Source organism: Rhopalosiphum padi, chromosome 2 (assembly GCF_020882245.1).
Source record: "Rhopalosiphum padi isolate XX-2018 chromosome 2, ASM2088224v1, whole genome shotgun sequence".
Taxonomy (NCBI): Eukaryota; Metazoa; Arthropoda; class Insecta; order Hemiptera; family Aphididae; genus Rhopalosiphum; species Rhopalosiphum padi.
The window spans coordinates 27,896,339-27,910,246 of record NC_083598.1 but is presented as its reverse complement, the minus strand read 5'-3'; the positions used below and the strand labels follow the sequence as shown (position 1 = coordinate 27,910,246).

Sequence of the window (13,908 nt, the reverse complement as noted above, 5' to 3'; positions counted from 1 at the left end):
TAGTAGAACTAAAATTATGTATTATTGGCTAAATAAAAAAATATAATTTGGCATTATAGTTTTCCAGAATATACGTTCACCTATACGTAATTTACACACCTCTAAACATTTTTCGAGACATCCGGCAAAAATAAATGCTATACCAGCTATACCACCACCAAGCAACATTCGTTTTAGTGGATACTTAAATAGTTTATGGCTCTTCAAATAGGGGTAAACTATACGGTCCATAAATGGAATAGTAAACAGCACGAGCAAGGGATTTACCACTTGTAGCATGTACACTGTAAATGGTATGCCAAGTAAATGGTCGCTTGTCCGTGATGCTTGAAAAATCCAAGTTGTGTGCTAAATCAATATACAGGAAGCTTATAAAATCAATATGAATACAAATTACATGTATTTTTATTATTAACTTGTTGGTCGAATAAGCTCCAAAATACCGATAAAGGTATGTAAAGACAAAGCATGTGTAACGTTTTCTTCGTGTCATTTATGATTTCGTTTGAAAATGAATCTTTTGCTAATTCTAACCAATGTTTATTTTTTGTCTCATCGTAGCGTGATGTTAATCGTTTCCACAAAGAAAGCTGTGAGCAATGATACGCAATATACAACATTGTAGTGACTATTATCATTGGATATGAGTATTGAAAATTAATATATTTTTTTTTTTTATTAAATTAAATGAAAATAGTCCAAAAAGTTTACTCACTAAGATACATTTTATCATTTTAGGTAGAATATTAGTAAGAGATTTTTTGAAGAAGTAATAAGTGCTTCCGCAAACAAATACGCCTAAAATTTAGAATAATTCAGTAATGATAATTGATATACTATTTACATTTAAAGGATACTATACATATTTTGATGTTTCGCCACCTAAATCATATTTTAATCATTTAAAATTAAATAGTGTGGTATATATTATCTATACCGACCACTACCTTTTTAATTTTTTTAAACTCAATTTAAGTAGGTTATGATTTAAAGCACAATAGGCTCTATGTTTACTTATTGAGATTGCCATCGAGATGACCACCATTCCAAATCTCATAGAATATTCGTTGATACTATGTCCATTGTATAACAAAATTTTGTTCATGATTGGCGAAGTAATCATTCCGAATAACACGCCTAAGTGTATGGAAAAGTAGAACGTACTGAAGAATCCGTGTACCTGTGTTGAGGTTACGTTTTGGTTATTTCCGATGAGCTGATCCACGCCAAATGCTGCGATACAGCATTTTATACCACCCACACCAATCGAAACAAAAACCAGACCATACAGTGCCGTGAAGCTAAAGGATTGAATTACGTTTACAATTGATCGATTGACCGAGTACAATAAGTTTTTAATTCAACAATTATACTGTAGACGGGATTTAACATATTATTGTTTATACAACTCATTGAATAGAATTTGTCGGTCTTTAAGGGTTTTTTTATGATGGTAAACAAGTATAATAATAATCATTACAATCGATTTAAAATGTGTCAAATCACTTAAATTTAACAGTGTTTTTTTCTATACTCTATATAATTTTATTTTGAAAAAAGGTTGAATAAAAAACAATGTAAATATATTATAACGATTAAAAATTATGATATTCCATTAATATAGCAAGTTAAAATTATAAATACATATGAGTTTATAATATATATATACTTGATTGCGTCATTGTAAGCATATTAATATTTTTTTTAATAACATTAATTTTTGTATTTACTTTAATACAGAATTCTTGGTTTGAACAGTTGACCAAAATAAGATCAATATTCCAATCCAATATACAATTGAAAATGTGAGGATGGATCTAAAATACAAAAATATTTATTTGTATTATATATCTATGATATTAAAATTCATAATTTTAGTAAGATAGCAAATAAAGTAAACAATCATATTTAAAAACTATTGTTCGTTAAATTTTAGTTTATTCTCGTGTAGTTATAGGTAGTAGTTATAGGTACCACAAAATAATTAGGTTAATAAAGATATCTGGGTATAATTACTAAATAAATAATATATTAAATCTCAAAAATAAACAATTAAAAGGACACAAACCCACATGTGTTGTAAATATGTTTGTAAGAAAGTAGGAAATGTACCTATAATATAGAAAATTTGAATAGAACAAATTTTGTGAAGTTGGTTTAATATTAGAGTACAAATAATTTTAGAATCTTTTTTTATAAATATAATCTATATGCGTTTATCGGTTTTTTAGGATATTTATATTTTTAAATGAGTTATGAGTATTTTAAAATAAAAGTTAGGTATATTTTACATAATATGAATTCGTTTAAAGATCAACGTCAAAATACAGTTAATGGTCTTACTTTAAGGTGGTTAATAGTTCAATTTACATTAATATTAAAACTAATTAGGTAGGTAGTTACTAGGTACACAGAATTGGTTATGCTGAACGAAAATTTGCTATATTGAACGTTTTTAAGAAAGATACAACATATGCGGATAGCGGATGTAAAAACTACTAATAACTTAGTTCTTGTATTAAATTATTGGTAATATTAGAATTTACTTACTTATATTTACCGTAATTACTGTTTCCTACTAACCCTCCTATTATAGCTGACATAAAACAAAGCATCATAAATACATGATAAATGTCAACTGATTGTCTCTCGCTGTACAACAAATGATCTCGGATGTAAAATGATAGTACAGCTATAGTAATAAATCACAAATTTCAGGTTTTGACCAGAGGCATGGAATGTTTAAATTGTTTTATAGTTTTTTTATAAACAAGCAAATTATTTTTCATTTTTTTGTGAAAATGATTTTTGTTTAAAAGAAAAGACGGTAGCATACAAATTATCCTACTTTTATTCTTATAAACAAATAAACAATTACCACTAATTTTATTAATAGTTTTTATTTTCAAGAAAACATTATCATTGATCATTGTAACATACTTATAACAAAACAATGTTTTATAATAATATACAATCTTATATGAAAATAATTTTTTTTCTTGTTAGGGGATCAGTTTCAAACCACTATTTCTGGATGTGCTACTGCGCAAGGTTAAATAACTTTAAAACTAGTTGTTAGAATTTATATTTAAAAATATTAAAATGTTCAAAGAAATAATTTAATTACCAATTTATATAAAATAATAATAAATATTTTATAAAATAAGTTGGTATAGTCATTGGACACGTCTTAAATTGTAAGAGAAATCCAAGTATTTGAAAAAGGTATATTTTGAGTATATAGCTACTTAAAAAGTTCAAAAATCAGAATTTTTATAAATTTATTATTAAAGGGAAAATACAAGGGTGAGCATGCTTAGTGTATCATTCTGTAGATAATAATGTTTTAGTCTTAGTGCATTTTTTATTTCAAGACAATGAAAATATTATTTCTTATTTTTTGGATTTATTTTACTACAATTTGTTATATGAAAAAATAAAGATTTAGAAAATGGTATGTTAACACTACATTAAACTGAGTTATGCTTCACATACAATAATATTGTGTTATTAAACTTTTAAATTAAATAAAAAAAAAAAAAATGAATAGAAAATTGCAGTGCTATGAAGAAAGACGAGCGGCTAACAACAACGTCTAGACACTGTATATCCTGTCTGTAATTTTTAGTGTTCATATTGTATACAGTGTTCTACTTACATCGAAGGCTCGAAAAAGAAAATCGTTCCAAAAACTCCATTATAACGACAAAATACATACGCAATGGATAATTGTTCATGATTTTATTATAAGTACTTAGATTAATATTTTACAACTAATATTAAGTACTGCAAACTCGTTTTATAATTTTGGAAAATAATTAGACAACAATACAAACTAAAAAAAATATTCCATGACAACATATTAAAAATATATAATTATTGAATAAAGACTATGTTGAAATCCAAATCAAACGATTATTTGTGCTAGGAACAGGATTTTCGTGCACTTTTACCTCTTTTACCTGGAAAAAACATAATTGTGGTTCAATTGAAAAAAAGTAAATTCACTATACTTTCCTCTTTAATTTGAAAAAAAAATCGAATGTAATGAAATATCATTGAATTATTTATTATCGGCGAGACTTCGTTTTTGTCATAAAAAGTTATAAAACTATAAAAGCTTATACATTATTTATATTTAAATAAGTACCATAGGTCTTATATAATAATATTATTTAAATAGAGATATGTGATACGTATGTACGTGAAAAAGTTATATCGTAAAAAAATATAGAAAAATATTAGATATTCAATGACTTTAAATACATATTCTGAGAGGTAGCTTATACTTTTATTTTTACTGAAAACAGACAAATATATTATTAGAACTTATGTAGTCAAGTAGTTTATATTTATATACTTTATTACCTATTATTTATTTTTGAATAGAAACAATTTGCAAAATAAGCATTTCAAAGAAAAATTGTTCAGTTTTTGGAAAAAAAATATAGTTTCATTAGTGTGATAGGTAACGTATTTAATTTTTTTTAGGTAAAAAGTTGAAATTTCACAATTGTGTTTTACCTAACTATTATTTATGATTAAAATCAAAATTTTCTTTTTCAACCGTCAATATTAATTTATAACATTTGAAATTCTAAAAATACTCATAAATTTTCAATATAAATTTCAAATTATACGAACGGAGCTCAATATTAAATAGAAGATATATAAGTAGGCACATAATAAGTCAAACAATAAAAATATAACTAATATATTTAAAAAACTTTTTAACATCCAATTTGAATAATTATAAATTACTCTTGTAATTATGAATGTATACCTACAAATGAATACCGATGATATATATTATATTGCATTACAATTTAGATAATTATAGACTGGCAGGTCGATTATATCAGTTTTTATTAATTTTTATATTATGCATAGGTAATTATAATAGTGGTTTAAAACAAAATGTAATGTTATAGTATTATATGTATTCGTGGTTCGTGATTGTTAGCCCAAAGTTTTTTAAAATATGTTTACTGTACTGTGTAGGTGTCTCCTTGGATTTAATATGAAATTAATTACTATTTACTATGTCTAAGACATCAAAAATGATGTCTTTTTTTTGAATAATAAATATTGGAATTAGAAAATAATTCAATTTCTACACAATTTTCGGAATGAATTAAATATTATATAATAAGTTATATTTAATAAAAATTATTTCAACCTTGATCATGATTATATACTATATATGTGATTATTATAAATATTATAATTTTATTAATAAATAGAAAATGTTGTAAATAATAACCGATGTATATTATATTATTCTAATATAGCTAATTGGTAACAAATTTTATCATTTCTATACCGCTTCCTTGATAAGCATCTCTAAAATATATAATTATAACATGCATCATCTATTCAAATAATTTGGTCCTTGAAAAAAATATAAACCAACTATTTTGGTGGTTTATTATGATTGGAGTTTCAGTTAAAAATCATTTGTATTCACGTAAACTTTTTTGTGGATTTTGTAAATGTAATTCCCATAATATTAATTTATATATTACATTTCAAAAATGTCTTTTGAAGTTTTAAACGGTTATGGAAGCACAGTTGGAGATAAATCAATAATTGTGCAAGATGCTTTTAAACGTTATTCAGACATCATAAGTATGAAAGGTTTAAATATGTCTGTATCCACGGGAACAATGTACGTATTTAGAAAATGTATAAATTGCTTTCTATCGTTATTTAGACTCTAAGAGTCTATGGCTCGGTGTAAGAAGGGTTAATAACACTTTTTAGTAACATTTTCATATGATATTATTGCCAGTTTAAACAGTTTTGAAAAACTGATATTATTCGCATTGGACGTTTCGATTTTAATAGACATTTATTGCTTACTTTGATCTCATTAAAACACCAAGCCACAAACTATTGATTAAAAATGATGTTATTTGTATGTATACATTTATTTTGTGAATAGCTTTGATAAAATGCCTTAGAACTGTCGATTTTGACTACTTTGAAGAGGTATTTTTTTCGTTTGTTTTTATTGGAGTATACTACAATATTATAAAACACTTGTTAAAAGAATATCGAATTAAACATATAACAATAAGTGTGATTATAAACTCCTAATCGAAATCCTTTCAGAACCATTAGTTGTGATGTAACGATTTATCGTTGTATTTTTAATTTTTTTACAATAATGATATGCCATATTTTATGTCCAAAGGAGTAAAACGATATGAGTGTAACTCCGATGTCTGTGCATTTTTGGGATTTTTAAATTATTACATTTGAGTGAACTCTGTATCTCGCTCCGCTGGTTAAACAAAAATAACATTTTATCGCATTATAAATATACGCTATTGATGTTTAATCGAACTTTTAAATATCAGTGGCAAATAAAATTATTTATTCAATGTATACATTTGCAGATACGGACTTTTGGGCCCAAGTGGTTGTGGTAAAACGACTTTGTTGAACTGCATTCTTGGTTTAACTGCATTAGATTCTGGTAAAATATATTTAAAAGCGCAACGTCACTCGGAAATTAGTTACATGCCACAAGTATATTATTACGATTACTAGGATAGTTTTCATACTCAAAATTTGCACAGAGGAATATTGTATATTTTTTTATATTTTTATAGGACATCTCGTTGCATAATAATTTGACTGCATATCAAACTTTTATATTTTATGGAAAGTTATACGGAATAAACGAAGAAAATGTAAAAAGGAGGATTAACGAGTTGGTCCATTTACTGAGATTACCATCGTTAAGCATACAAATTAAAAACTTAAGGTTAATATTACAACTATCAGCTATTATATGTACTAATATTTGAATAAAATAGGCCTTTCGCAATGGTTCTACAGTTAGAAGGATTTTTTTTTAATCCACGGGAGTATGCATTATGAATATGAATGGTATTTTTTAGTATTTTAGAATAAGTTTCTTGAAGTCTACAGTCTACATTACATTGTCTTGATTGAATACTAAATAAAATATATAGATGTCGAGCACAATTTTGTAAAATTGTACAGTAATTTCAGTTTTAAATGCTCATTTATACATTTTACTTTTTTGACATATCTTAAGTATAAAAACCATGCATTACTGCCAATCTTTGTTGGTGGCTGTTAGATTGGTTTTTTTTATTTATACATTAAGTAACGAGTTGATATTAAAATCCAAGAAAATTATTTCGATATTTTTATATGTATTTATCGAAACGCGTCGTGTCTTTCATACTATACAACAAAGGATTATAAGATATGCTCCGGAAGACAATAACGTATATATACTTTACTTTGTATTATTTTTAAGTATACAAATGTGGAGCTTTATACAATGCACTGTAAACCGAGTGTGGAATAATACATAGAAAGAAACGAAAATACGTTTCGCTTCATCGTGACTTACAGGAAACCACTCAAATACTATTGTCGATGTACGAAATATAATGATTTACTATAATTTTAGCGGAGGAGAAAAAAGACGATTATCGTTTGGCGTAGCGCTATTTCACGATCCCAAAATTATGATCCTCGATGAGCCCACGGTCGGTATAGATCCAGTTATAAGGCAAAGGTAATTATTTATATTTTTTATGTGCATTTTATTCACCACTGGACGGACACTGATATTATAGTAGTTTTCGTTTTTGATTGTTATGTTATCAGCATTTGGAATCACCTCGTTGAGCTTTCTCTGAGAGGAAAAACTATCGTCATAACTACGCATTACGTCGAGGAGGCCATTAGAGCCGATGTGGTATTGTAATAATTATAATATTGGCTAATTATTCAGCGTTAAATATATTTGATTAAAGAGTAGACACAGGTTAAAATCTATTATTATTTTTATCGTTTACTCATTCTACTCCATACAGCTACAGTCATAATAGCATCATTATTCATTATATTACTTTAAAAGTATTTAATGATTCACTTTTTACTAGCGTAAAGTATACCGCGCTTACTTAGTTATTAAATAATAGGTACCTACCTATTTTTTAAATTTTAAATTTAAAGAAATTATTATATTAATAATAATAAATAGCGTTTTTTCTTATCTATGTAGTAGGTACTCACTATTAATGTTATATTATCTTTCTCTATTTTAAACATGTGCATAACATTATCTCCATTTCATTGACAGCAATAAGCAATAACAGTGTATGGATATATTGATATTTTATTTTCTTATTGGCGTACAATGTCTCCTCTTAGTATCTATGTCATTTATATTTATAATTCAAAATCAATTTATATATAATTAATATTGTTTTAAAATTGTTAATAGGTAGGATTTATGCGGAATGGTGTCTTAGTAGGCGAAGATTCGCCTAATACTTTAATATTAAAACAAAATTCTTTAACACTGGAAGAAGCATTTTTATCACTCTGTTGTATACAAGAAAGTGAGAAAGTATGTAATTTATAATACGAGGCATAAGCAAACTATGTACCTGCTACTTATTGTTTGTCAAACAATCACGATTTCAAAATTGATTAAAAATACGTATTATAATTTTTTTTTAATAATTTATAGCTGCAACGTTCTAATGACTTTAAAATGTTTATTTTAAACGTTGTATTTTAAATTTTTTATTTCTTATAGCATAATCTTTTCTGAGAATTAAAAAAATATACAAATACTGGTTTTGGACTGATTGGATGTCTTTATAAATATTTTGAAACACTGCATTCCTAATTGTTTTCAAATAAAGCGTAGTCACTTTGCTATTCTTAGATTTCTTTATTTTGTTGTTGTTTCACCTGAAATAAAACAATTATTTGTACATTTTTAATTTTAAGAACAATTGGTTTATTTCAAATAATATAAATCAGATGTCATTATTAAATAAATAAGTTCCTCGATCCATCGATTTACTTATAATTGAATAGAACAAGTTGCTATATTGTTCAAGTGTTTAAAAGTTGTTTTGTTATTAAAGTATTGTTATAATATTTTATATCATATATATATATATATATATTTTATATACTTTTAAAATATCATATATAGCACTTTAACAATAATCAAATAAATAGTATTGTCTGTCTCGTTCAAATATATTTTAAGTAATTGAATTTCTTAAAGCTATTATAGTTTAAATTATTATGAAAATAATATCATGCATTTCGAATATTAAATGCCGTGTATAGTATAATCAATGGTATAATGAACAAAAACACGACATATAACACAAACGGTGGATACAATATAATAATGGTCAGATATCTCAATTCGTATACTTGAAAATAATTACACATTACTTTCAAGCGACTTGTACTTAGATAACTAATATTTAATTGACAGAATTATATTTTAATTTAAATTAAATAATAATCTATAGGTAAATATAAAAATTAATAATAAATTATTTTACATATTTTTAAAATTTGTTTTATCTTATAAATTAAGACGTATATTATATAATATATATATATATATATACATTACACATATATATATAGGATATAGAATATCATTTTTAACCACATCAAAGGCTGCATGTTAAAATGAAAAGGAAAAGCTGATCTAAATGGTTTGTTTAAAATAATATTCTTTAAGTTCTTGCGTGATGCGCGTTATAAAAATATTGGTTTTGTATAGACGTCATATAAACAATTGATACAAATATATTAATTTAGTAATATATATGTAAACAGACACTTTATGATAATTAAACAATTAGTAATAATATTTAAATTACTTTACAGACTTTCAATAAATCTAAACGGGAATATTCAGCGATTCTACCATTTACTAGGAATCGATTAAAAAACGATTTCTCTTGGAGAAGATTTCGAGCTTTAACTTATAAAAACGCAGCACTTTTATACAAAGACTATACGTAATGTCTCAAATATCAATATTGATTGTTATTTATATTTTTTGATCGTAGTTATTTTCAGATTTTTATTCTTCACATTTGTTTTACCTCTGGTCCAAACTATTGTATATAATTTATGCGTCGGACATAACATTCAAAATGCAAAGTTGGGAGTGGTCAATGATGAAATAAATAATTGTAGCACTGATTTATATCAAAAAAAATGTTTCTTAAAAGATCCAAATAATACAAAATTGAGTTGTATGTTTATCGACCATCTACGAGCATCCAATAATTATTTGGTATTATACAGTGTCAAAAATTAAAAGTATCTATTTTGCTAAAAAATTAAACGTTCTATTTTTCAGATCGACTACCCAAGTCTGAAGTCTGGTAATGTTGCATTAAATGCCAATTTAATATGGGGCTTAATTTATTTTACTTCGAACTATACATTAACGTTGAAGAATCGTCTCAATCTATTTGTTAATCGTTATGATATAGACTTTAGCTCGGTCCAGATCACGTTAGATTCAACCAGTAATTTTATATTTTACAGTTATTTTGTTAATACATGAATTAAATTTAAAAAAAATATCATTAATGCAAATATGAAATTATATATACAGAATAATTGTAGACATATTAATTATTTCAGATTATATAATGAAATTAAAAATAAAAGATGACATAACTTCAACATTTGTGAAAACATTAAATCAAGCAACTAAGTATTGCAATATAAGTGAAAAATCGTATTCTTACCCAATTTCAGTAATTACATTAAAACATTAAATATGAATAATTCTAAAACTATTTTAAGTATATTATTATCACTATTTGATTTACAGATTAAAAGTATAAGAAACGTGAAAGTCACTGAATTTATTCATTCAGCTTCTCCAGGATTTATGGTTTTGTAAGTTTAATGAATATAATAAGTTGATAGTTTTCTTTAAGTCGCCCGTATGATATTGTAACATTTCATTCAGAAGTTTTGTTAACATAAAATTATTTTCTTTTTGTTTAAAACATTTTATACAATACTTTTTAATGAACAAAGGAGATACTTCTTCAATAATATTTTATAAAGTGTTTAGTGTTGGATTTAAACCTATAATATAACATGATGGTATTAATTTTTTTTATAGTAAAGTATTGAATTTATATTATTTTTAACTTCATGTAGCTTATATTTGTTCTATTGGTAGCATACAATTTATTATTAAATTTATGTTTAGATTAGCTTTTTATTTTCCGATGATTTTATCAACTGGATTATTGCTGTCGGAGAAGGATGAAGGAATTATGAGTCGAATAATGGTTGCAGGTAAAATAATTATAAAAAAAAGTGATGAATAAGCGAAATGGTTTTACGTTTTAAATTGTATGTATTTTAATTTTAAAGGGGTAAAATTCTTAGAATTTGTTGTGTCTGTAATATTTCTCCAAACAATTGTCCACATTATACAATCATCGATTGAAATATTTATTATGTATTTCGTGTTTAATAACCCAATTTCACCAGATAATTTTTGGACATTTGCAATGGTTATAATGATAATTGGATACCAAGGAATGTTTGCAGGTAAATTTGAATAGACCTTTAAATATTACATAACTGATTGTATTAACTAATTTTAGGCTTATTAAAATAAATTCACGAACAATAATAAGTAAGAAAATGTAGTAAATAAGTTAAGTGCAGGGGACACTGGGTTGACTGGAAAACTTTTGAAAGATTGGGTTATCGAGTAAGTTCATTTTTGATTAGTTGATCATGAGCTTTTTTAAAATCTATAATTTATCTTCAAGGCCGTATTAAGGACCTATTGGGCCTCGGGTTAATTTTATATGTGCTATTTTGACAAAACGTCCTTTACAAAGCTGCTCGCTATGCTTGAAGTAAAATAAAATTTCTTGGGTTTAACTGGTTTACTTATACCTACTTATTTTTTTTTCTAGTTAATTTTGAAAAATCTCTCTTAGCAGATCAATAAAATAAGCCACAGAAATTGTCAAACATATTTTTTAAAGAAGATAATTTCTTTTGCAACAAATGGCCAAGTAAACGGTCAAAATATTATTAAATTATAATAACCTACTATATTATATATGTTGTGCGTTTAGATTTAAAAATGTTAAGCTTTGAAAATAAAAAAAATTCATAACACCTTGAAATTTCTTATAGCTCAATTTTAAATTAAACATTTTAAACTAACATATATTCATGTATATACCATAATAAGTATAATAATTTGACTACTTTGAACTTATCATGTTAATTGCATCTGAAAAAATTATTAATTTTTTTATTGGTTTGTGAAATATTTTATTTCTTTATTTTTGCTGAACCACTTAGACCTTTTGGTTTCATCATTTTGTAGAAAAATGAAGATTATCAACCAGCTTTGTTTATTTTAACACAAAAATAAAGTAAATAATACTAAATAGTACTCAGTAGCAGTATGAACTGTAACAATATTTAACTAAATTATTATTATTAGCTCGTAAATAATTTTCATAAGATTAATAATTGATAAAATAATACTAAGTCAATGTATCATAATTACCACGGGTCGCTGTAAATAATTTACATACATTGGGATAAGATATACAATACTAGAGCGCAAGCGATTTATCGTGCTTTTGTAGGTATTTAGTTAAGTTTTTGTGGATAAAAAAATAAGGTTTTTAAAAATATAGAAAAACTATTCTTTAAAATCACATAAAAACGTGTATCAGTCACGTGTATCTGGCCTTGTCTATCTTTAACTTTTTATTTTGTAATATTGTAAATTTATATAAATAGGATCTACTAAATTTTGTGTGACAGAAATGATGGAGATCGCGTAATAACTAAAATAATCTCTATGATTTTTCTCACACTAAATTAGGAAGACTTTATATTGTATATCTACATACATCACTTACACATTTATTTACTTAAAATAATTTTCATCAAGACTGTATAAGTGCTCTTTTTTTATCATTCAAACACATAAGTAATTGGTAACTAATAGACTATTAGTAGGTATAATGTAAATGTTTAAAATGTTCTTAATATACTGATAAATAATACATTGTGTTTTAGGAATATTAGTAGCTACTGTGTCAAAAAACTACACAATGGCAACCCATATTAATATGGGAACGAATGTTCTATTTTCATGTTTATGCGGTAAGTTACGTGTATTCATACTCCGAGTACTTTTAAGAAATCATTTTAATCGAATTGTGCAGAAAAATAGTTAAATATTTTAAATTATAATTTTATAGGACTTATTTGGCCAATGGAAAGTGCACATCCTGTTTTAAAAGCCTTCAATCGTTTCCTACCTTTATCCATTGCATCAGAAACAATTGGAAATCTGACACTTAAAGAATGGCCTTTACATCATCCTTTAGTTCTACGTGGATTGGTATTGACAATTTTATGGCTAATAGTCTTTGCAGTACCAGTATGTTTCTTTAGTTCATTAAAAAAAGATGCATGGATAAAACCAAAATAAACATTTTATAGATAAATTTAAATTGAAGTAAACTATAATTTATAACTTGTTATGTATAGTTTCTCAACATAAATAATTATTTTCGTAATAACTGTTTGTGTTTTTAAAAATGTATTTACATAGCTTTGAAAAATATTATCATACTAACATACATCATATTATACACATAAGCTAAAATATACCTACCTAAATATCGTAAATTGTGTGTATTTACTTGATTAATTAGTATTGTAATCATTTAATTAAATTAAAACTTATTTATTACCAACATGAAAGAATTGCATTTATTTAGTACGTATATCTAAATACTATGAACAATATTTTGTTGGCGTGTCCTTAGAACATAATGGAACAACTTGTGGTGCGTAACATAACAACGTAATTAATAATGACGTGATGTGCATATTAATATATTATACACAAAAATTATTTATTTACATGTATCAATTTAGGCTTTTTAAATTAATCATCTTCAAAAGGTTTAAACTTATTGACCTAAAAGGTTTCGAAATTAAATTTCTTGTAGGCTGTAGCTATTATGTAATCGCTAAATCATGACGACATATTATTTAGCATGGTAGGTA

At 25.3% G+C, this 13,908-nt stretch overlaps 2 protein-coding genes across 2 annotated transcripts; one reads left to right on the top strand and one right to left on the bottom strand.

The window, feature by feature from the left end:
- Nucleotides 1-377: 377 nt before the first annotated feature.
- LOC132918928 (solute carrier family 15 member 2-like) lies at nucleotides 378-2,615 on the bottom strand. The gene is made up of 4 exons (XM_060980285.1): nucleotides 2,551-2,615; nucleotides 1,015-1,301; nucleotides 716-798; nucleotides 378-590 (listed from the first exon to the last, which is right to left on the bottom strand). Exons 1-4 carry the CDS (start codon nucleotides 2,613-2,615, stop codon nucleotides 378-380), a joined length of 648 nt encoding a protein of 215 aa, XP_060836268.1.
- A 2,852-nt stretch (nucleotides 2,616-5,467) lies between these two features.
- LOC132921458 (ABC transporter G family member 23-like) lies at nucleotides 5,468-13,324 on the top strand. Its single transcript, XM_060984497.1, has 15 exons — nucleotides 5,468-5,668; nucleotides 6,402-6,534; nucleotides 6,618-6,772; nucleotides 7,454-7,561; nucleotides 7,654-7,744; nucleotides 8,276-8,401; nucleotides 9,700-9,833; nucleotides 9,895-10,114; nucleotides 10,181-10,352; nucleotides 10,471-10,586; nucleotides 10,664-10,731; nucleotides 11,054-11,142; nucleotides 11,221-11,400; nucleotides 12,907-12,993; nucleotides 13,092-13,324. Exons 1-15 carry the CDS (start codon nucleotides 5,535-5,537, stop codon nucleotides 13,322-13,324), a joined length of 2,046 nt encoding a protein of 681 aa, XP_060840480.1. The 5' UTR covers nucleotides 5,468-5,534.
- Nucleotides 13,325-13,908: the final 584 nt, after the last annotated feature.

Coding starts and splice junctions, on each gene's coding strand:
- LOC132918928 (XM_060980285.1), bottom strand. CDS start 2,615: ATGCTTTGTTTTATGTCAGCTATAATAGGAGGGTTAGTAGGAAACAGT. Junction 1,302..2,550: donor AGTAATTACGGTAAATATAA/GTAAGTAAATTC, acceptor TCAATCCTTTAG/CTTCACGGCACTGTATGGTC. Junction 799..1,014: donor CTCGATGGCAATCTCAATAA/GTAAACATAGAG, acceptor TCTAAATTTTAG/GCGTATTTGTTTGCGGAAGC.
- LOC132921458 (XM_060984497.1), top strand. CDS start 5,535: ATGTCTTTTGAAGTTTTAAACGGTTATGGAAGCACAGTTGGAGATAAA. Junction 7,745..8,275: donor AGGCCATTAGAGCCGATGTG/GTATTGTAATAA, acceptor AATTGTTAATAG/GTAGGATTTATGCGGAATGG. Junction 12,994..13,091: donor TCTATTTTCATGTTTATGCG/GTAAGTTACGTG, acceptor ATAATTTTATAG/GACTTATTTGGCCAATGGAA.